Consider the following 25158-nt stretch of genomic DNA (forward strand, 5'->3'; position numbering starts at 1 on the left):
CCCCAAGCAGACCAGGTGTACAGCCAGTGGTGCAGCCAGGGAGTTGCAGCGCTGGATGTGCCTTGCAGGTGTGGACGGTTACTAAGTTGCACCGCTGTAAACCCACCACCAGCACTGCAACTCTCCAGTGTAGCCAAGCCCCCCGTCTTACATTCAAGCCAGGAGACCATCCTTCCCCATCTATAAGACTGTCAGGGACTTTAACCCAGACGGCAAAGTTCGTTGTCTGACTGCGAGAGAGACAGGCAACACCAGCAAGGTCCGATCAAAAGCTCTTTATTGACAAGTGCACGCATCAATAGAGAGCAGCTCGTCTCCAGAGAGAACCAGCCTCTGCTTTACATCTTAGTACAAGCCTATATAGACAGTTCCGTCACGTCATAAATTATTCACTTGAGCAACCCATCTCCTTCTTCTAACAACTAGAAACTAGACACCTTTAGTATACATGCATGCCTAAAGTCAGGAACGTAGGGGAGTTAAAAACAAACAAAGAACAAAACCAGGGAGTGAAAACAAGGAGGCTGGGAAGCTAGGGCTCTTATCAGTTCTTTGAAGGATCTGCTCCTAACACAGCACATCTGGTAATATGCCAGGAATGCAGCCTCTCCCTTATCTCACTTTTTCCCAGCGCTTGTGAGACATGCTGCTTCTCAGCGTTTTTCCACTCAGGGATTACCAAAAACCTCTGTTAGCCTGACTTTGGTCAGGTTGGCATACCTGTTTTTGTCTGCTATATTTTTATTCAGGCCTAACAAGACTATTCAATTCCTTATGGGTTCTAGCAGCTGTAACTATGTAAGTTCCATGCTTGATTCTTTGAAAGGTTCATAACCATGTAATGTGTGAAATGCTTTCCATTCTAGTTTCTTAATGTAGCACTGCTGAATACTGGGCTACTTACATTAGTTGTTTAGAAAATCCATTAAAGCTTTTGCTTTGAAAGAAAGAATTATGTGGATTTTGCTAACAAAGAAAAAAGAAAGCAGAACTAACCATCCTTGAGTGCGTATCTTTAATCCCGCCCATCTAAATGTAAATCAACTTCTTATTTCTCTTCTGTTAACCTCTGGTTCTCAGCTTCATCCACGAGCTAACATTGCAATAAGGTTCAGAAAATAATTAGACTTACTGGATGCTTCATAAAAAGCAAATATATCAACCAAACCGCCCCCAACAATTCAAGATGCTTTAAAGTCATCTCACTTTAAATTATTTCTGACAGCATTAAATCAAGTTTAGAATAACTGAAAAGGTAGCAAACTTTCGGGAGGAGGAGGAGTGAGTCAGGAAATGAAAAGATAACACCAATTCTTTTTCAAATGTCACATTTAATGTTTTCACCACTGTACTTCAAATCTACATTTTACGAAGTGACCAGCAAGTGTGCCACATTAACTGTCCAACCTCTGAGATTTTACCTTTCATACCAGTGTCTTCTTGGGCTCTTTTAATTAAACACGTTTCTCATTCAAGTGAATTGAAATGTTTCAGTTGGTTTTATTCTCAAGAGCCTCATAAAAAACAAAGATATTGCACCATCTTTGTTTAGTAATTCAATGTTTGTTTCTTTCACAGCAAATAATTACTTCATTGAAGTTAAAACTTCCAAACATAACTTACTAATAGTCTCCAATTTCAGCTCAGATCACTCTTGTTGAAAATACTCTGCTAAATACAGATAACTTACAATAACTTTAACAGTTAATTGTCCATAACAAACACCAAGGTTTTTCCCCAGACCAATGCTCAAAATTTAAGACCATCCATTAGTATTTCTTTGTACAGGTGAAAAACAGTCTTCAATTTTCTTGTCTTGTTTTAAATATAAAAGTTGGAAGGGACATTCAAGTTTCAAGTCTCCACACTGAACTTAAAAAAAAATAATAATCATGTGGAGGTAAACAAACCAAGTTGTATACTCCAGGAGGTAGAGGCCTTCAATTTGTGTTCATATATACATATGCACAGAATAATTCAGTGTTCCAACAGAAAAAAAGAATTAGCCAAAAAGAAATAAAAGTTATTTACTACTGTGACATTTCAAGACTTCCACAGCTTTGCCTAAAGACACAAACACAATTAACATAATTCCCTATGTGCTGTTTTTTTTTTTTCCTTTTCTTTCTCTCTTTTTTTTTCTCAACTGTCCAGTGCAGGAAAAAATTCTCACAAAATTTCACAGACCTAAAATGTGCAAGCTAGTTTCTCTCTATACAGCAATGATGTCAGGATTCTTTGAAATTAGCCCATAAATGGAATTATTTACACACATAGAAGATGCATGCTTGGGGGTTTTATGTAAGAAAGAGCAGAAAAACTTCTAATAAAAATAGATTAAATATATATATATATATTTATACCGGGTAAGGAAACAGAAGTTTATTCTCTCCTAGTCACAAACTCATTCTCTCTACTCACAACAGTTGATTTTAGAACAGCACACATTACCATCACAGCTCTAGTGAGAAGCTATTTATAGGATTTGATCATCAGGTGATGTGTCCATTCATAGTCTGGTCACTGTCATCTGATGTGACTTCATGATTGGTCGCAATCAAGTTCTCTGTATTCCTTAATTTTAGAAAACCCCAAATCTTCGGGAATGGCTCAATATCAAACTGCATGTCTATCCTTTTTACAATCTCACCTCAATTAAAAAAATCAAAACAAAAAAACAACCTCCCCAAATTTGGTTCAATTCTCTGTTTGTTCCAAGCTGAGCCATCACAGCTGCCCCAGAATTCATAAAACATGTGCAACTCTGGATAAAATATTTTCTTCTAAAAGCACAACCACTTTACAAGATTAAAAGTCTAGTACATCTCTAAATATTATTCGTATCATACAAGTAGTGGTTGTTAATTTAAAACTTCATTAGTAAAATTACAGTACAAGCATGATTAACCTCCAGAATTGCAAATCCCAGACTCCAGTGGAAAGCTACATTACATCTTCAGTAGTATATCATCATCTACTTTTATTCCCAAACCAGTGGAGATGGCGGCATCTCAGATGGCTGAGCAACAGTGGAACTAGAATACAACAAGAACAGAAAATCAGTGTTCATTAACAATGGGTAACAGACAAGCAGCACAAGAAACGTGAGGTTTGATTGGTAAAACCAACGTTTACCTTAAACTCAGATCAATAACCTTTTATATTAAAGCATACATTGTCATTATCCTTAACTGCTCATTTTTGTAATGGTTCTCCATTTTATTTAATTGTAATTTTTTTGCAGAGCAATTTTAAAATTAGAATCTCTCCTGCATACACAAATCTCTCAGTGTTAAACTTCACATGCTGTCACACTTTTATCTGTTCACAAACAGACGATTACGTGAACTCGCTACGTTTTACTGAAGTTCAGCGTCACCTACATAAAAGTACTTTTAAGTTTAATCATAAATGTTTATATTATTCTTAGCAGAAGGCAGTCATATGGAACGTTTCCCCACTCCCCTTAATTCAAAAACATTTCAAATGTATCAAATGCTGTACAACTAAGAAATGTGAATTAGTATCAGATGTGATTACATACAGTTACCTAATAAAGCTCTTAAAAGCAGCAGACTGAGGGTTGATGCAGAGAGGTACTCGGTTTCCTTTCTGCTGTTCCAAAATGAACTGATGAATTATTTCTGTACAAGAAACAATTGACACCATTAGGTTAGCACTTTTTGCTTTGATTAGATGCAATGCGGAGTAGAAGCAAACATGGTTTTCTTTGGTGAGAGTACATACAGTAAGATTACTGGGGACAAGAGTGGAAAATAAGCCACTCGGTTTTCCCATCACCAATGTGATGTATCCTACTAAACACCACAAATGCCCATGGTACTTTCATATATACATTGAAATAAAGTAAGCAAAATAAATAATCATTCCCTACTAAAACACAAAGTGATGACAGACTAAAGATTGAATATGAAAATGTAAGGGCAATTTCTTGAAGTGCATAAAACTCTCAATAGCGTAAACTGGAGTTAGAAGCATGGAGAACACAACCCTAACATCTACTATAGTTTATTAGTATATAAAGAGCTGAAACTAGAAACTTCTGCATCCAGATTCGCTGATCAGTCCAGCGTGGTACTTAAATACACAGCATTTGCAGCTATTAAATTAATGAAGTAAGCCTACAGTACTATTTGGCGAGGTGAAAATCAATCCTCTCAGAGCAAGGGGAACTCTGCATACATTACCTGCCTGTGTATTTTTTACTTCATACATCTGATGAAGTGGGTTCCAGTACACAAAAGTTTATGCCCAAATAAATTTGTTAGTCTCTAAGGTGCCATAAGGACTCCTCGTTATTTTTGTCTTTGATGTAAATGCTTGTGGGAGATACTGATTACTAGATCAGTGACATCTCGTGGTGAAGTAATATCTTTTACTGGACCAATTTCTGTTGGTGAAAGAGAAGCCGTAAGCTCGAACGCTTGTCTCTTTCACCAGCAGAAGTTGGCCCAATAAAATATATTACCTCACCCATCATGTCTTTCTAATATCCTGGGACCAACATGGCCATCACACAGCAAACATACAGGAGGTATGACAGGGCCACTGATGCTGGCAATGTTATGGGGCTCTCACATCATTGGCTTGACAGCTTTAAGCAGCAGGATCTGACATTACAAATGTGGCCCTGCCACAGAAAGTCCTGTGCACACATATCATGCAGCAGAGGGAAAAGGGGCAAGGTTTTTATATAGGTAAAATGTTTTAGCTATAGGAGGTTTTTTGTTTTGTTTTTTAAACGCAAGGTATTTGCCAGGAGTTACGATGCTGCTACCTGGCTATTGCTTCATCACATGTGGGAGGAATCTGCCATTCTCATCTACGGAGGATCTCTTCCAGGCGTGTGCTATACTCCTCCTAAATGTACATGCACAACTTCATTGGGAGGAGGAGGATGGAAGTTATGTGGCCTATAATGGAGAAGATATTTCTTTCTCCTTTGCAGCAGCTTGTGAGTGCAGATCCATTTTATATGTCAGTGAACTGCAGGGCTTTTGAGAGCACAGTAAAATTAAAGATGGGTAAAAGAAAGACCCAATTTGGTACCAGTATACAAGACAGGGTCTGCAGCTGCATTCCACAACAGATACACTAGTTAGGAAAAAGAACGCCTACTCCAATTGCCATTTTTGCACAGGCCCTGAGGGTTTGTGGCATTTTTTTAAATCCTTGAATAGATTGGCATTATTTCATTAGGAATAGTACACAATGGCCTTGCTTCATGAGATGTACAGCTGACATTGCTTGCATCTTAGCACTAAACTAGGCATAAAGTAATATATTCATTTGTTCCCTGGTTAATAAAAAAATATTAATGTTCACAAAAATCCTTAATAAAAATCAATTTTGGAAACCTCACTCTCTATATACACACATAAAACAGTACATTAGCATATACCTCTCTACTGAGGTATTAAAATAGAAAGTTGAATGAAATTAATATTAGACACATTGTGCTTATGGCACATAGTAGGAATTTTTAAAATCAACATTTTAATTGAAATGTTCTCATTTTAGTATTTCAAGTTCCCAATCTAACAAGCCTTATATCCATATATCTATTTTTTTTTTGTTCACATTCTAGTACTTAAATTAAGAGGAGTAAGAACAGTTCTCTCTACCTTGATTTTTGACTGTGCACAAGATTACGTAAAGCACAGCGGAAGGATGCATGTCACTGAAAAGTGCTGGACAGTGAGGTAACAGAAGGGCAGACTGACTGGATCAAAGAAAGTTCTATAAATTCACACAAGCAAAAACTTTGAACAATTCAGAAACATGGTACCCAACAGGGCAGATAACTCAAGGTGTCATGGCAGTATTGTGGGTATTTTTTTTTTTTTGAGTGAGACAGAGAAATGAACTTCTCTTAAATGATTATTCTTGAACCAATTGTTACTTATGAATCATGAAAAAAACCCTCAAATGCACATGTTATTCCATCTATATTTTGTCTGAAAGAAATATATTGAGGATAACTCTTGTAAAACGAAATCCCTATTTATTCTGTATTCCTCCTCTGTCCCCATTCGTTCTCCCAAGGCAATGATATACTGCGGGGTCATGTTTAAAAAACCCAACATTTATATTGTGGTTTGTTAGTTGTGTTGCGATTGGACTTCAAGTCTCTAGTGGCACAGAACAACATCTAATGTTTAGTAACCTTCCACACCAGTAGTTCCTTCTTTCAAGCATCAAAATTAATTTCCATCATCTTGGCATGTCAAGACTCAGAGCGTGCGCCCCTTGTACCACTGCCAGATCCATGGAATGGCACCAGCAAAAGAGCTTAAGATGGCAGCCGCTTTTAAGGCCTCTGACATGGCAGTATCAATGTGAACAGAAAGTGACAGAATTAAGTGGGAGAACTATGAAACTACACAGCTTCTGCAAACTATTTGTTGATGAAGGCAGACTCTTGTATGGAAAACAGTCATCACTGACCCACACTCTTTTCCTTACATTGGTTGTGGTGTCTGTTTGTTTGGTTTTTTTTAATACAATTCCTGCTAAAACACCGTCTTTTCCACACTCTATTCTCCAATAAGGATTGTGAACTCAGGAGAAAATACCAGTAGGGACAGAAATCAATAAGCCAACTATTTTATGGCATTCTCTCTATCAAAACTGAAAGAAAATAAAGTTATCTGGTAGAGAAACTGCAACTCCACTGCCTACCACAGGCAAACACCTAATGGGTTAGGGTGGCTGGTTCACTACATACAGTGGAGATTCCAGATTCCAACTATGTACTGACCAGGATAGAACAAGGGAGATACAAACCCAAGCATGAAGAGTGCACAATACTCACCTTTCACCTGACGAACAGAACTGAGGTTCTTTTCAAAAGTGTCATCAAATTTGGGATTAGTGATGGGTTCAAAGTCACTGGTATAAACTCTTCCAGTAGAAGTGGAAAAACAACATTTACACATACAAGTGTGATATCGCAATCGCCCTTCATCAAGATACGGATGAGCTAAGGCATCCTTAGCGGATATTCTTTTGGACTGAAACATTAAATTAAAAACAGTTAGTGTGTTTGTAATAAAAAGGAAATATTTTCAGTGCCTTGTTTTATATACAGAATGTTTTCCCACAGATTCACCTCTGACGTTTTCTAAATCCCATATTAAACATACTTGACAGTTACACCACTAGGGGGAGTATCTTACTAAAAAACAAGCAGAATTTTTTATATCTATACAGTGCGTTTGTGTGTGTGTGTACATATACATACATATATACATATACATATATGTTAACCTTTCTATACAGCATCCAGTATCAGAAAGTTATGCTATAAAAACGTTTCTGAAATAAGTTTCACAATAATTACTATAATAAATTTGAATGTAAAAAGTAAGTGCTACAATAACCAAAATATTCCCTAATACTTATACCAGCAGCAAAGAATCCTTTGTGCTAGTACAGGCATCTATTCAGCAAATCATTTCAACACATGCTTAAGTTTAAGCCCTTATTGAGCAAAGCATTTAAGCACATGCGAAAAGTTAAGTACATGCTTACAACCCATTAAAGTCAATCGACTTAAGCATGCGCATCTGAGGTCATTAGGAGCACTCATACATTAAGTTTCACAGTACCCTTGTTGAAGTACAGTAAAGTAGCTAGGTTGACGCAGAGGTTAGAGCAGTGGGCTTTGATTATAGAATCTACATTTTATTTCCAACTTGTTGAAACCGGCTCTTATGTGATAAAGCAAGCCACTTAATCTTTCCATGTCCCTGATTCCCCACATCTGTAAAATAAGGAATAATTCCCATGTCCGTAAAATGCTTTGAGATATCTTTTGATGGAAGCTGCTATTGCAAATGCAAAGCATAATTAAATTCTCACCTCACAGATGAGTAAAAAACAGCAGAAAGGTTAAGTGACTTGCCCAAAATTACTAAGCAAGTCAGTGGCAAAGCTAGAAATAGAACTCAAGCATCCTGGCTTAGCTACTAGACTACACTCTCTCCCCTCTTGAAATATCAGAGTATACAGCACCTGTTCTTAAGACTGTCGGCTTGATTTTCAAAGTAGCTGAGCTCCCGCAGCTTCCATTGACTTCAATGTGATGTTTGGGTGTCAGTGCTCTGAGAATCAGGCCATATGTAAATAAGTTACTATTCAACATTTGATTTGTTTGTTTTAAATGTCCCTGTTTGTTTGCCAAAAGCTTTTACAGTATTTTCAGTTAAAAGCAAAAAGATACCACCTGAACACTCTGATGATCAGCTGCTGGCTTCCTGCTACTCAGCACAGTCATCACTGGCTTGTCTTATCTTATTCAATTGCAATTTTAAGGATTTTCCTCTCAAGGTGCAAGTGCAGAAATAACTACAAATTTAGACATCAAATTTTTAAATGACAAAGTTGCAGAGTAAGCCCAAGAGCTGAAGCCCACAGCAGCAAGGGCTTGATTCCAATTAGAAAGACAGGGGCATGCCGAAAAAACCTCTATGTGATGGTATGTATAATACAGAAGGAAATGTTCATGCTACACGACTATGCATGCCCACGCATCAAAGATTAGAATTGAATCAAAGTACCTAACACCCTGCTACCTACACCTAACCAAACTAGGGAGAAAATGGCATGATTCACAAACACCCTCATATGCCACATTTCCATGCCTTCTTTCTTTTACAGGGAGCCTATTATTTGTAGGTGAACTCCAGATGGTTCAGTGTACTCCATGCCCACAGGATCACTTATATGGACTTTGGAGAAGAGAAGGGACAAAAATGGTGGTATAGAAGAAACGTAAAGAAAAAAACAATCCTTTATTCACAATGTTCATCTATGCAAAATATAACAAGATGTGTCATTTAAATAGTGTTGTATATAAAAACAACAACAACAACAACAAACACTTACTGGATCAAAGACCAACATCCTGCAAAGGAGATGAACTGCTTCATGTGTAGCTTGGCTGGAAAGTGTATATAGGACAGGAAGGGATGGCTGTAAGAGGGAGGGAAAAGTATTCATTCAAGTCATGTCATATCAATCGTGTATAATACAACAGTGTAAAAAAAGTGCTTATTACATCAATTACCAAGATATACATTTTGCTGAAAGGGAAATACACCTTTTCTGCCAACTACAATGGGGAACAAATATTTGATAATAGGCTCTTCAGTCTAGCAGACAAAGGTATATAACAAGATCCAGTGGCTGGAAGTTGAAGCTGGCCAAATTCAATCTGAAAATAAGGAGCAAATTTTTAACAGTGAGGGTAACTAATCATTGGAACACGTTAGAAGAATCATGGTAGATTCTCCACCACTGGCAATTTTTAAATCAAGATTGGCTGTGTCTAGTTCAAAAGGAATTATTTGGGGAAATTCTACCACATGTGCTATACAGATCAGACTAGATAATGACAATGGTCCCTTCTGGCCTTGGAATCGATGGACCTCAAACAAGAAGATCATTGCTATGGCTCAATTCAGCAAATCTGAATGTAAGGTAATCAATGATTTTTCCTTAATAAAGAATTTAGACTGAGTTGCAAATTTTATTTCAATTTTCTCGACAAGTAAATTTATATAGTGGTGGCCATTCAAAAGTCAACTCTTTATCACCAGCTACCACACAGAATAAGCAGTATTGTCCTATAGTTCATATTCTAGTTATCTGGGGTACCTAAGATACCACTGTGTAGCATCTATGAGTACATGTAGATTTTTGGTGAACCACCACGGCACCTGTTGCTGAAAGATTTGGTGTTGTTCCTAATGGCCTATTGCAGCACCACTACTACTACAGAACATCGTGATGCTCTATTTTTTTTAAAATGGGTCGTTTGACAATATAGTATACTCCTGATTATCCAAATAGCACGAAGGTGAATGGATTTTATTTGGATAATCAGAGGTTTGGAAAATCGAGAGGGCTGGAGCCGTCCAGCAGCAGGGTGAACTTCCTTACAGCCAGGGGCATGTCCTCCTCTGTCCCACTCACTCACTCCCAAAACAGAGTGCTCCCTGTGCTGAGGTAGGGCAGGTGATACCTGATTCCTTCAGACGCAAGGTTCAGGGCAGAGAAGAGATCTCCAGCCAGGACTTTGCTCTGTCCTGCCAGAACCACACTTGCATTTGCAGGGATTGGGTGTCACAGGTCCTGTGGCAGCAAAGGGAGCCTTTGCTTAGTCACTCCTAAGATACCCGGAGGATAAGAAAGGGATTCCGATAATACAGTGTTTGGATAAACAGGAGAATACTGTGGAGTCTGTACACACATACACAGTTCAGGGGGCAGAGGTTTGGATTTATGGTTCACTCTGCACCAGAATATTACATTCATGACAACTTTTTACTCCCATTAGCCACATATTTTCAGTTATTTCAGACAGTCAGTATCTACACAAAACACTGACTTTAAAACCTTGAAAGTTAGATGTCTTTGTAAGATCAGAAACAGTTTAATGCAACCAGTCTCATTTGACTATATCAAAAACTTTTACCCTCTACTACAGTAAAATTACTTAATCCACTTACTTGGAAATTAAGAAACAAATGTTTTATGTTTGCAATAATTTAAGACAACAAACTTCTCAGGAGATGAATATTCACTTTATTCTGCATGACAATCATGCCCTGCTGCCTTAGAGATTCTCCCTGTCCCTGCTGAAAAGAAGGCAGAGGGGACCCCCAAACAGAAAAAAAGGACTAAACCGGCTAAAACTATCTACAACTATTTTGAATAACTAGAGATACAGAAGAAAGAGCTTCAAGGACACTGGAGTGTTCTGTCACAGACCATGCACCAGTCAGAAAGAACTGGAGAGGCAGGCAGTCCACTCTAGCCCTTATACTCTCACTTTAGAGCACGAGGAAAGAAACTGCATACTATGGACCAATAGGCACTCAAAGAACCAATTTTATCTATTTACGAAAATTTACTTTCAAATGGCACAACAGTTTTGATCCATTTCTCTCCCATTCCTCCTTTATAGGTGGCATTTGTCTACTAACATATCTAAGGCCAGATATGTTCTACAGGACAAGATAATACACTGCATCCGTTTGTGATAACCTTGTCCTCTGAGAAGTGTACGTGAGCTACATACTTTTAGGTCTGCATTTACTAAAGACAGTAACTTGCATGTCAAGTATCAGGAAACAAGAGTTTCTGATAAACGTTACATACATGTATATATTTAAAATTTTCACATAACAAACTACCATTCATTTTTCTAAGAAGTATGTCCCCAGCCTTTTATCCTCTTACCCAGTGGTTTGACACAAAGTTCAAAGGTTTGAGGATATGGCATTTTAATCTTCTCTTAGTTAGATATTAACCATTTGAAAGAGACCAAAAACGTTTTGCTGTTTATTAGCTGTTAAGGCTGGCACTGTTCACCATTTTTTATTTTATATGGATTTTGTAATTTACAGCATCACTGAAGTTAATTGACTATACTGACAAAAAACACAAAAACCCATTTGAATTGTATTCCAACCATTGCTTCTTAATTCTACCCCATTCTGGACATATTTTTGTGAGGATATCTAGGTCCTAAGTGCATTTGCCTGACTATTCAACAGGGCCATTGCTTGCTTGTTCTTCAAGGTAATCTACCAAACAACACAGTACAAAACACTTAATTTTAAAGCAATAGCACCTGTACAACATTGGTGAACTATCAACTGGTTGTCAACTGTATTATGTACTGCACACAAAACAACAGGTTTGAAGAATGTAAAGGCTGCAAAGTCAAGGATTCAAAAGTTAGGGAATGACAGAGTCAAGGTTGCCTGTGCAACACAAATCCAGCCCCCTTGTACATAATGCGTTATAATACAGTCTTTAATGACATGATCGCTGAGGCTAAGATTATGTCCTGGAGGCCATGGAAGTCACGGAATCATGTGACATCAAGGGCCCCGCAGATGACCAGCCGCTGTCAGCAGTGGGGGGCCCTGCAGCAGTCCAAGCTCTGCAGGTGGCAGGGGACCCTCCCACAGCTGCCCAGGAGCTGCGGGTGGGGGACCCCCTGCAACTGACTGGTCACTGCCATTGGTGGCGACCCCTGAGCTGCTCAGCCACCACTGCTGGCAAGGGTCCCTTATGCAGCGGCTCACCCACCGCAAGCAGCTGCCCTCCCCTCCCCTCCCCAGCCCTCAGCCACCACTGGTTGCAGCAGAGGGACTCCGGAGCTGCTCAGTGGGCTGGGGGGGGGACCCCAGAGCTCCCCAGCCACCGCTGCTGGCAGGGCCCCTCTTGCAGCTGTTCAACCACCACAAGCAGCTGCCCCCCCCACCCCCCGGGTAGCTCCCAGCCACTGGCAGTGGCTGAGGGACCCTGGAGCTGCTCAGTGGTAGCAGGCAGGGGGAGCCCCCCTGTAGCTCCCAGCTTACCGCAGCAGAGGAACCTCAGAACTGCTCAGTGCTGGCAAGAGGTCCCCCACAGGTCCCAGCCCCGCAGAGCAGTACAAGGACCCTCCCCAAATCTAGCCCTACAGAGTGGCAGAGGGACCCCTCACAGCCAGTAGGTCATGTGGTCCCTGCAGCTTCCAGTATTCATTAATCTTGGGTGCCCAATTTGAGATGTCTACAGTCTGACTTTTATGAGTAGTTAGCATTATAAAGAACTTTATATATTTAAGCACATCTCCCACTGGCTTCAGCTGCAGCTGAGAGTGCTCAGCATTTCTGCAAATCAAACGGCAGGGTCTCAAGTTGGTGGAAAATGAGGAACACACAATTAGTGACCACCTGTGAAAAAAGTTTGGTTTAAGTGACTTGCATTAGCATCACAAAGGAACTGCACCAAAAGCAAGGACAGAACTCACTTCTTGGGGGTAGTGTTCAACTGCCTAAACTGAGACCCTCCTGCCCCTGCCTCATTTACCACACCCGTTCCATTTCTGCTGGGGCCCTTCTGACTACAGTTTCCTTCACTACACACCCTGGTTCATCCCCAGAGCGGGTTCAGCCTGTGCACTGAATGAAGCAGGGGCCCTAACAATTAAGTCTGGTTGTTCTAAGTTGCCTTGCTGATGTGGTCTGCGTTTGTTTAATGATGTTCTATTTCATTACGTTTGTTTTTTTCAAATTATAAATATTAATGTTGTCAACTTGTTTTGCGACTTTTAACTCATCATAATACTCTTATGTATTATTAGTCTCTCTTAGTTATTTGTTGTTTTTCCAAAAGCTCCCAAATCTTATGCTGGCACCTAAGCATTTCAGACAGGGAGGACATCTTTTTGTTTGTACCCTAACAACCAGCACACTTTGGAGCACTGTAAAAAGAAATACTAACAGTTCTTTTATGGTTAAATCATTTAGGTACCATGGTGTTCTGTGCCAGGATAGAAGGCAAAAAGATCATGTCCCAAGACTATCAAAAAATTCCCTCCTATAGAATATAGAAGAAGTTCTATGGACTGAATCCATTAATATAATTTACTTTCTTAGCTCTGCTGCAGTCTATAAACTGTTTGAGCTTCTCTCTCTAGTTTATAACACTGGAGCTTCCTACAGGAACTACAGCTTTCATTTACGGTTTAATGCTCCTTTGTAGAAATTCTTGATGTCATTAATCTCAACACCAGTGGCAACCAAACCTATACGGTACATTTGTCTACAGACTTTGAGAGTATTTTTCTCAAGCCTTCTTGATTCATTTATTTTATGAACATTTGTGCAAGTTCAAACCTGCTCCTACAGCTGAAGTTTAGTAAACTGCATCATTTCCTACACTGTTCTAATCTCCGTGTTTTTCTGTTTACCCTTCTAAATCCACATCTGGCCCAACACAATCAAATCTCCAGGCATATAGTGGTTTTACAGTAGTTAGAAATAAGCAGGCCAAGAATCAGTTTAAGGAACTCTGAATTATATTTTTTCTGCAAGCTCCACCTTGTGCTATAGTGAGGTACCTGAGCCAGGAGTCGCATGTCAAAGGTAGTTACAATAACTCAGCAGCTGATTTGCACTCCTAAAGAAGACAGTCAAATACTAGTGGTGCTAGAAAGTGGTACTCATTCCAGTTATTAAATGGAGAGAACTGTCAGGCTCATAATTTCTTTAAATTATAGGAAGAGAGAGCTCTGCAGATACTCCCACATGCTTCCTCATCTTGTACAAAGAAATGGGGAGGCCGGGAATCTAAAGTTAGAGCAAACTGTATTTTAAAAACTAGCTAATTCAACTATGATCCTTCTAAGAAAGGCTTAAATATTTTTGTTTAAAAGAAAAACAAACAACAGGAAAAGGAATTTAAAATGTTTCAAGAATCCAAAGGCTCTAACCATGTGAGTATTTGAAATAGGCAATATTTGACAGAATTCTTTAGAAGAATATAAAACCCCCAAACATGATTCTACAGATCATACCATGGCAGTGATAAAATAAGGGATAGCTTGCCAACTCCAGACTCTTAGGTCAATCCACCGGAAATCTTCAAGTCACATAGCTTCAGGACATTTTTCTTCCTCAATTTGCATTCAGAAAGCTTTACAACAAACAACGAAAGATCTTCCGACTCCCAGTTCAGATGCAGCCTTATCTATATCCTGTCTCACACTGCCATCATCCAGATTTTTTTAAATTCAGTTTCCTCTGTATATTTAGTAGTTTAACAAAATAGAAGCCAGTTTCGCCTTCCATCAAATAAATTAGCTCATAGCTGTGTAATTCACTTCTCTGTTTTCATATTAGCAGTTTTTTTTGTTTGTTTTTAAACTTTAATCCTACTAGGTTTTGGCACTTCTCTTATGTTCATTTACTGGACAGCAAGTTACCTTCCCTACATCAGGGATCTGAAGGAAAGCAAACATCTCCTTAGTGATAAGTGCTTTAAGCAAACTGATTACACCGATTAAAGTACACGGTCAACATTTTCTTCAGTCTCTGCATTATACCTAGTCTCTGCCACACTGATATCTAGATACCCATTTAGCAAGATTGACTTAAACATCCTGATGGGTGCCATCTGAGAACTACTTTCTACCCTCAGACATTCCCTGCCCCATAATCCTCCCTTAACCTTTAAACGTAGTTTCTAGTAACACCAACAAGATTTGACTGCAATTACTTATGTTTTCAAATATTTAGTAGTTCCCACCCCACAGATAGATAGCTTATCTCCTCATCTCTTTTCTAAAATCCTGGCAGAAATACTGCCCTAATATTTTTAAAAACAAAGTATTATGCTTCTGTATAATGTCAATTCTAAATGGTTAGCCACTCACTAGATACACTGAAATGGGCTGCCAACTAACTATTTTCTCTCTCTCTCTCTCTCTTTAATTACACAGCCATATCAGTCTCCCATATCAAGTACTAAACTTCTGTATCTTAAAACACATTATTCCTATCACCAGATCTATGCATGGGAAATAGATTTTTGGACCACACTCATTTCCTTTTTCTTAATGCACATTAAATTTGATTCACAGAAGGTCAGTTTCAATTCTCTTATGCCAGTCTTCCTGAAAAGGTATCAATAATTCAGTTAAGAAAGTGTTCCCTCTCTCGTTGAAAGTGGAGGAAAATCTGTACTTGGAATCAGTTATTCAAGACCCACTTTTTCTCCCCTCACCAGGAGAAATTAATGAAATTCTCGTGAAATGGGTAAAGAGTAACTCCTCTAACGTGTAGCGAATTTTAAATTAGGAAGATGAAGGTAGAGAGAAAAGCAGCTTCTTAATTCATTTTCACAGATAAAAATAGAACTGACCCCTTTATGCAAATCTAAAAAGCTGTATTTTCTTTAGAAAACTGCACAGACTAAAATTTCTGCTTTGAAGTTTGTTACTCTCAAAGCTTCATACACTATAATTTCCCTCCTTTTTAAATAGTACCTGTACATCTGTTTACTTCCCATGCAAATTCAAAAAGCACTCTCATTGCAGGAGACCTAATGAGTGCACGTGTTGGGAAGAGCCATTAGGACAGGAAGGGTTATAAAGAATGCTCCATTAATGTGTATGATTAATTGCTATTGAGATGTGGGAGGAATATACTATTCTGCTGACAAAGAGGACTAAAATGCTCTGCCCAGAATATAACCAAGCAATTGAAAGCCAGCTACTGTATTTATGGGACAATATTAACTGAAAGGGTTAGACTCCAGAGCAGGTATGAATGTGTCAGAAGGATTTACAAGATTGTAGTAGAACTGCACCAATGGTTAATTGATATACTAATGCAATTCTAATGCTTTGCATGAATCTGTCACAGGTTGCTTTTTCCTCTTCAGCAAACATAAATAATGTATGAACACAGGTCAGATTTTGAGACACTATCTTTTTATATATGGAAATGTTGTTGTGCATTTAATATGACACTAAGTGAACTGTTCTAAACCTACCCATCAGGGTCACTAGACATAGATTTCAGTACTTCTCAGATATAAAAATAACTTGTTCAAATGGAGCCTATGCTACAACTGAGTTTTGTATAACCGTAGCCACTCAGGGACCTAGTCATAGACAGACTCTTGTTGTGCTAGGTGCTGTACAAACAGTGGTGATGTTGTTACCATTCCATAGTATTTGGTGTTCTCAATTCATTTGCAAGTGTCCATTACACAAAAAAACAACATCACCAGTGGCATCATGCGTAACTAGTTTGACCCATTCATTTAGGGCAGAAAATAAAGTAAAACGACACTCCTTCATTCCAGAAAAGACTGTGTAACACACAAGTGAAGAGTGTGCTCTCTCTCCCCACACCCTACTCTCTGCCCTACTATAGGCAGATTGTAGCAGCAATTTGTCTTTCTTCTTCTTCCCTCTGCAGCCCCACCAAGAGAGTCTGACTGTCTCCCACATCTGGTGCCTCAACAAATCACGTAGTGATATGTAATGAGCACAATGGTCAGAAACCAGGAAGAGTCCTAAATAGAGGTGCCGTGGCAGGAAGAATTTGGTAGGAACTGAACTTCTTTGGTGTTGGTCACCAGGGGGTCAAAATCCAGGTCCCTTCTGTAAAGAAAGAGGTTGAAGCCATCATTGAAACCCTTTTCTTGCTAAAAGAAAGCTCAAGGATGAACTATGAACTGGGCATAGAGAATGAACTCCTGGACCCTTACTTCTAGAAGTAAGAGAGTCAAAGCTAATGCACATTACTGACAGTGAGCATTGTGAGCAGGATTATATTGCCACTGACTACGTTCTATGTATGAAGAGAGGACGTCTATTCCAGAGCTGTTGGTCAATTACCTTTGGTTAGCCGTAAATTCACTTTTAACATTGGTAAGAAGAAGAACAGACTATAAATGTGTGACTTTCTTCCATAGTGAAGGAATTATATAAATTTATATTTAATCCAGAAGATGGCCCCTGGATGTTTTATTACATAAAGCAGTTAAGTCTTTCCCCATTTATCATGTATGCCGATTAAAAGCAATGTATGTTACAAAGTAATTGCTTATTTCCAACAGAATTTCTTAGTTTTGCTATCTTGTAAGACTAATTAAGAAATTGGAACAATTTAATCATTTTAAATTAGCGTCATCACCTTTTTCTAAAACTAAAATTTAAAAATTTAAACTTAAATCCGAAATGTACTTAAAGTTCGAAATATAGCTAGAAGAATCATCTTATCAGAACCTTATCAGATATAATATAATCCCTCCGGTTTTCACAAGGCAAAAGCTCACACCAGCACCATAGGAATGAGTTTTGAGAACCTATGTAGTTTTTCATGGAAACTAGATGGTATTTTTCCTGACTGACACTTAATTGCCTTTTTCCCCTTAAAGGACTTTTGGGGGGGAGTGCATGGGGGGGGACATAGGGGGCAGAAAAATCAGAGATTTAAAAAAGCTGCATCCAGTACCATTAAAGATATTCAAACACATTTTGAGGACTAAAATTCATCTGGTTCTAGAGTGTCTAGACAGGTTTAGAAAAAAACAATTCCAAATTCCTTCACAAGTTTGGTGATATCTTGTGTTTTGAACACTTGTTTATACAGCATTTTTTTTTAAAACTGAATTCCTGAAAGGATTCACACGGGTTGTTTTGGAACAATTCTTTGCTGCTACCAAGTGAGCCTCACTCAAATATTTAATTAGAACTATTTAAAATTTGTACCGCTTGCTAATTTATGCAGAGGTATTATTTCCATAACATATTGGTGTTAAGTGTACTTGCAGTGTTTATTTTCAATATAGTGTCAGGGATCTTCATGGCCTCTTTTACAATATGTGTTAATACAACAGGTGCGAGTAGACTACTTTACAAAACCCATCTGTGGCAATGTACAACCACGTATTTAAAAACCGGTGATAATTAGGGCAAAACTCAATTTGATTTAAGCCCCCTGAAATGGAAGGTGCTACAGAAGTGCACAAGTATTTTTAGTACACATGGAATTTGCTGATACAAAATAATATAAAGGCAGCTCCTAAAGCATTCAAACCAGAATATCAGAAAAGCTATCATTTACACTATACAGACAGCAGGTGGTGATGTGTCTATTTAGGTATTTACACTGCACACATTCATGTCAGAGCATAGGATCTGATGGCTATCAAGTCCCCCATATCCACATCTTAGTTACCAGCATTAGTGTCTGTATCCATTCTGCATCAATGTCACAAGGACAACAGCTAGCACAGTACATTACACATACCTATAATATTTAACTTACTACATCACATTGAACATGCAGGCAACACATAAATAAATCTCTCTATTCTGTTGCTATTATGCAGTTCTTCTGATGTAAAATCAGACAGGCAGATTCTGCTGAGGTGCAGAAACTTTTCTCTGAGAGTGGGGCGGCACTGCAATGCTTGGCATTTACTATTCACATTATTAGCTACCTTCAACTAGACAGAAGTTGTACTGGCTTGTAGTTAAACATGTAAATAGAAGTTCAATTCCTACAGAGGCTGTTAAATTTTATTTAGCTCCCATCACTCTGTGCCCAACATTATCCCCTGAAAAGAAAAGTTCATGGATACAGAACCTCCCCCACACCATAAAACTCATTCCAAGAACAGGTTTTGCGGTACCTAACTTTCTATGTACCACTGCTCTCAAATTATGTTTTATAGTTAAGTACATACAAATGAAGGATAGCAATGGTTACTATGAAAGTTTGGAGAAAATGACAAACACGTATTCATGAGGACTTCTTATCTTCCTCATTCCTTAGAACTTAGATATGGATTCATGGAATTCCTTAAACAAATTATGAGCCTGATACTACAGAGAATTAAGCACATCTGCTTAACTTTACTCATGTGCAAGGCATACCAGGGTTTCAACAAGAACTGAAGAGCCCATAAACTCTCTCTTGTATTATTCATACTCCCCCCCACACACACACACACCCATCCCCTCTTTTTTTTAAAACTCTAGAAATACTCACTTTTTTCTATCAGTTTTGAAATTGGTAATTTTGGTTTTAAAGCATTTGAGGAATGTTCTTGATCTTTTAAAGTGTACAGTCCTGTGCATTTTAAAAAAAATGGATACTAGACAGTGTCTGTAACAGTAGTTTATTTTCAGTATTTTGCTTACAGATACCTTCCTGAGATTCAATATATGTACAAATCCAGACAAAGCACTAGAAATGTTCTAGCATTAACATTACTTTATAATCTCAAAGTGCTGTTCAAGAACTAGTCAAGCTTCTTAGCCCTCCTGTTACTACCCCATCGTACAGATGGTATAAAGAGACAGATTAAGTGGCTTGTCCAAGACCAGTATCAGCACTGGGGTTAGATATTTATCTACATAACACAACACGCTGGTGAAGCATCTTGGTGTCGTGGATTGTACATGATTTGCAAGCAAGAACTCCCGAGTTATGATCACAGTACTCATATGAAGCCTGACCAGTGCTTGTACAGCACTTGGAAACTGAGACACAAGGAATATAAATGCTTAGGACTTAAAACAATTTTATTTTTAAAAGGTCTGCATTTAGAATGCTGGGTATAGGTTTGCTCATAACTTCTTGTGACCAGGTGCATCTGTAAGCAAAACAGAGAAAATAAACACTCCTGTTTCAGACCTGCAAAATAGGCAGTCTGGTATTAATTAAAATAAAACAAAACAAACAGTACTGTATATTTTAGAAGACTAATGGACATTCTCCTGAAGGGTTTGCAAACCAAAAAGGCTTATTTTAAAACTGATAGAGAAGACCCTGAGAGCATTTCTACAGTAAATATAAAAAATATCCCACAACAGTGTAGAGGCAACTTGGATTGAACATGGTTAGGAGACAGGAACTCCTGAGTTGCAATTATGTAGCAGTGTGTTCACAAAACACTAATTTCTTTCGTATTATTATTATTGTGACATGAACTAGACTTCACAGTAATACAAAGAAAGAATAAAAACATACATGTATCAAATTTTTCAGTGATATAAAGTATACACGTCATGTTTTTTGTTCATTTTTACCATCTGTCAGATAACTGATGGCATGTTCTGTTTCCACAGAACCCGATATTACAGGACGAAAGACCTGCTGATCTAACCTCTTATCAATATAGAAGCGTCTCAGCAGCTTTCTGAACTACACTATTGATTTTAATCCATGCCTCTCCTTACATTCTCCTTTAAAGCGACTGTCACGATATGGCCTGTCCTTCTAAAGCTGCAAGATTTTTGCCCATGCCAGTCATAGAAATATTTGTGAGGTTGCAGCTGCAAGTGCAATTTACAGATGAAAAACTGCTTTGTCTCAACAGTATTTTGACTAGCTGCAATTTTGATCAGTGCTAATCCAAGAGCCATCTTGGGTAAATCAGGACTGGCTAACAGGCAGAGGCAACATGTTAACAGATCATGTTAATGAATATAGATGGGTGAGATGCTTACATAAATTATTTATAAAAGTACAGGTGACAAATAGGAACAACAGGTAAGAATGGCAGGTGGTGTTTTTAAACTTCTCATAACTTCTTGCTTAAAAGTTACATTAATTATTTTTGCTTTTCCCCATGAACTTCTTAGACAAGTTTATCTTAATACAACAGGGAATTTCAGAGAGATGAAGCTAATACTTTTACTGTACAGATGTGTACAAAATAATGGATCCATCTTTTACTGTATTATATGGTGTCTTGCTTTTTTGTTGGCCTGTTAGTTACCAAGATGGAAAGTTTGAGGGTGGAAAATCCCACACAGAGGAAACACTGAATTTATAAACTCCGACTGAATGATAGTTTTGAAGAGGACAAGAGCAGGCTCAGTAGATTGTGCATGTGTGCACACACACCAATGAATTTTTTATATAATTATTATAAATAATTCAGTCGTATATACAATGTGTGTGTGTGTGTGTGTGTGTGTGTGTGTGTGTGTGTGTGTGTGTGTGTGTGTGTGTGTGTGTGTGTATATGAATGAATGAAGTGCAACTCATACCTGTTTATGAGGACCCCTGAGTATGTGCGCCTTGGCGCCTTCACAAGCCGTCCTCATTGCTTCCAGTGACGGTGTTCCCAATAGATCTGTGATCAAATCCAACTGTAGGTGTAGAGTACATACATTACAGATTAATTTCAGAGATATGCTTATCTTTGAATTCACACAAAGCTGGAACAATGGATTTGTAATGTCTGATTCAGTCCGAAATAAGCTTCTAAAGTTAAATTTTACTTTTAATAAACTACATAAATGCAATCAGTTTTAAATAGACACTAAAATAAAACTAGATTAATGGCAAAGGCAAACAAACTATTCACTACCATGTTTAGGAATATTTAGTGTAGGTTTATGGAAACGTTTTATTGTAATTTAAAAAAAACCTAGATTTACTCAGTTATAATTTTTGAAAATACCATTTAAAATCTGTTATGCATACTACAAACTGAATGTCTAGTCTTGTTTGAATGTCAACAGTACACCTCAAGGCAGAGCAAGGAAAGATAGGTAAAAACAGCCACATACAAATGCATATAGATGGCAAAATATTTTTCAGTGATAAAACAACTTATGAACAGAACTACTATGCAAAGTATTATTAAAGTCAAATTCCAGTGCCCTCAAGTGTGAGAAATTCTTGTGTGAACAAGAGTGCTTAGGCTGTTTAATGTCACTTTAGAGCAAAGAATCAAAACATGAAAAATGTCTGTAACAGAACCTGCTTTAGATTTCTTTTTAGATTAAATGTTCATCAGTAGATATTTAGGCTATGTGTATTCAATTTTGTGCAGGCTTTTAAAATTAGATGTTCTTGAATTTAAATTGTCCATTAGATAAAGAATGATTTCATCTCCTTTGCAGAACTGCTGATGTAAAGAAATGGTGTTAAATTACATGAATGGTGAATTTGTTTGGAAGGCAAGAATAAGTAAAAGTAAAAGGCCTGCCCAGGACCAGGGAAGAGTTGTCTGGTTTTGGGTAGTGAGAAAGCAAGTTAACTGTATGGGAGGAGTTGTTAGTATTATTGTAGTGTCAAGGAGCCCCAGTCATGGACCAGGACCCTATTGTGATAGGCGTTGAACAAAAACAGAACAAAAAGATATTCACTACCCTATATACCTTAGATAATGCCTTGTTTTGAGTTTGTTTTGTTTACATTTCTTTATTTGTGTAAGCAATAAATACTTTATAGTAGGATTTTTTTTTACTCTTATTGCCCACAGGCGTGTGCATGTACATGCATATTTATGGTGGAAAAAAAGACATTGCCAAATGTAGGTAAAACTTCTTAGAAAAAGTCAGTGGGCAGATTAGCACTCAAGTGCCAAATGTACCTATATGATCATTATGCATTGAGCTAATGGATCAACTGCAAAGCTTTCCCTGCAGAGTAAAATCACTATCATTGTACAGGCCAATATGGATGACAACCCACTTTGACTGGCAGTACAGTACTTGTGGCACCTTAAGAGACTAACAAATTTATTTCAGTATGAGCTTTCGTGAGCTACAGCTCACTTCTTCGGATGCATGGAACAGAACGCACAGACAGGAGATATTTATACACACAGAGAACATGAAAAGGTGGAAGTATGCATACCAACGGAAGAGTCTAATCAACTGAGATGAGCTATCATCAGCAGGAGAAAAAAAACCTTTTGAAGTGATAATTAAGATGACCCATAGAAGGAGTGAGGAGAACTTAACATAGGGAAACAGATTCAAATAGTGTAATGACCCAACCATTCCCAGTCTCTGTTTAAGCCTGAGTTAATTGTATCTAATTTGCCGTCTCTGAGACTGCTGAACTCGAATTAATATGCAAATAATTCATCCGAAGAAGTGAGCTGTAGCTCACGAAAGCTCATGCTGAAATAAATGTCTTAGTCTCTAAGGTGCCACAAGTACTCCTGTTCTTTTTGCAGATACAGACTAACACAGCCGCTACTCTGAAATAGGGAAGTGTGATTATTGCTTACACACCACCAAAACATTTGTTGCTGTTAAAGCTGCCAGTCCCCTGCAAAGATGAGATCATTTCCTACTCTCCAGCAGAGATCCTAATCTATAAAGGTGCCTCTTTGCACACACAACACTTTTGCTTGGTATTGAGTATATGTCTAGTGCCCCCCTCCCCCCTCAACAACAACAAATGATCTTTAAGTATAGGTACTGAAGTAGTAAAACAAATACCTATAAACGTAACCAGATCGGGGAAACGAGATAGCTCATGCGTTACGGTTTTCTTCTTTTTGAAACTGGGAAAGTATATATTGTAAATTACCCAAGCATAAGTGTAAATATGAAACCAGCAATACCACTGTGGAATTAACTGATCAGATCCTTAACTGGTGTAAACTGATGTAACTATCAGCTTCAATGGAGCAATGTCAATGAACATCAACTGAGGATCTGGCCCACGTCTGTAGTTTCCCCATATCGTTAACATTTAACTATAACTTTCTCCCTTTAACCATATTTAACAGCTCAGGGGGCACACAACTGTCAGACTTTCATCTTTAAGTCACTGGATTGCATTCCTATAACATCCATACACTGGCATTTCAGCGGCTGATTTTAAATAAGTCGATGGTCTCAGCAGAGTTCCTACAGGACAGCTGTTCACACCACAGAAGTCACCACTACAGATGAAACCCTTGTTGATGTGTTGCATCTGAGACTATCACCCTCATCTTGAGAAATGCTTCTTCCAGAACAAGACTGAGGAACACCAAAAGGCTTATAAGGCTTTGTTTATTTATTTGTTTAAAAATCTTATGTTTAACAATCTGAAGGTTTCAGTGTTTGGGGAGTATTTCGATCTACTGTTTAAATTCATTTTAAAATCATGAATTATATAGCAGATCAAAATATTGTTTAAATTCATGTATTCTGAACTCTGCTAAAACAATCCTGAAGCAATCTGACCGTTCATCATACTAATTTAGAAAAAATAAATTTGGCAATTAAGTTGAAATGCAGCACTGTGTACACAGTATCAGTAGGTAAGTATCAACTGAAACCCAATAGTTTTTTTCTTGTTGCTAAATGTTAAAATCTGTTGGTCTCAGTTAGATCATGTTCACCTTATTTCGACACAGATCAAACTGGAAATTTTTGCGTAAAGCAGGTGATACAAAAGCAGGTTTGAGGTTCAAATGTGATGATTTCAAGGAATTCTGCAGGACACTGTAGTGAAGACTTTTACAGTGAAGTTTAGTTATACCTGCTGAATGGGACTTTGGGCCTGAAACAATATTCTTCGACCAAGTAGTTCTGCAAAGATACAGCCCACAGACCAAATATCAATCGCATTGCTGTAGTGACGGCTGCCCATCAGGATTTCCGGAGCCCGATAATACTGAGTGACAACTTCCTGAGTCATGTGACGAGATTCATCTAATTCTTCCACCCTGGCCAATCCAAAATCACAAATCTAAATTGAAAAGGTAAATAAATAAAAAAAAAAAATTACCAAAACACTTAGTGCATTTCACACAGATATGTCTTTAGTAACAACGTATAAAATCCCAAACCAGCATTGTTTTTAAAAATCTGTATATTGCAATAACTGCATAAGCAAGCTTTACTTTTCTTTTTTTTTAAATAAAGTGTTTGTTTTGGGGGGAGGGCTATTATGTTATTTAGTTGCATAAATATTTAAATACCTAAAATGTCTAAAATAATTATTTCGATTTTCTTGAAGTGACAATATATTTTTCAGCTGGCATTACGCTGTTAAGTTTAATATTAAAAACCCAATCCAGCATTTTGCT

General features: G+C 38.0%; 1 protein-coding gene across 3 annotated transcripts in view; it reads right to left on the reverse strand.

Annotated features, from left to right (window-relative positions):
* Nucleotides 1-1311: 1311 nt before the first annotated feature.
* The window catches only part of NLK (nemo like kinase), a 104361-nt gene continuing 80514 nt past the window's right edge, over nucleotides 1312-25158 (reverse strand). Inside the window, exons 6-11 of one of the 3 annotated variants that reach the window (XM_050929161.1) lie at nucleotides 24609-24818; nucleotides 21383-21484; nucleotides 8911-8997; nucleotides 6836-7034; nucleotides 3551-3644; nucleotides 1312-3035 (exon numbers count right to left, since the gene is read on the reverse strand). In XM_050929161.1, the coding sequence (XP_050785118.1) occupies nucleotides 2981-3035; nucleotides 3551-3644; nucleotides 6836-7034; nucleotides 8911-8997; nucleotides 21383-21484; nucleotides 24609-24818 (747 nt within the window). In that variant the 3' untranslated portion in view covers nucleotides 1312-2980. Of the gene's footprint in view, nucleotides 3036-3544; nucleotides 3645-6835; nucleotides 7035-8910; nucleotides 8998-19487; nucleotides 19981-21382; nucleotides 21485-24608; nucleotides 24819-25158 lie in introns of those variants that run through there. The other 2 variants (XM_050929162.1, XM_050929163.1) reach the window with 2 other exon arrangements.

Source organism: Gopherus flavomarginatus, chromosome 19, assembly GCF_025201925.1.
Source record: "Gopherus flavomarginatus isolate rGopFla2 chromosome 19, rGopFla2.mat.asm, whole genome shotgun sequence".
NCBI lineage: Eukaryota > Metazoa > Chordata > Testudines > Testudinidae > Gopherus > Gopherus flavomarginatus.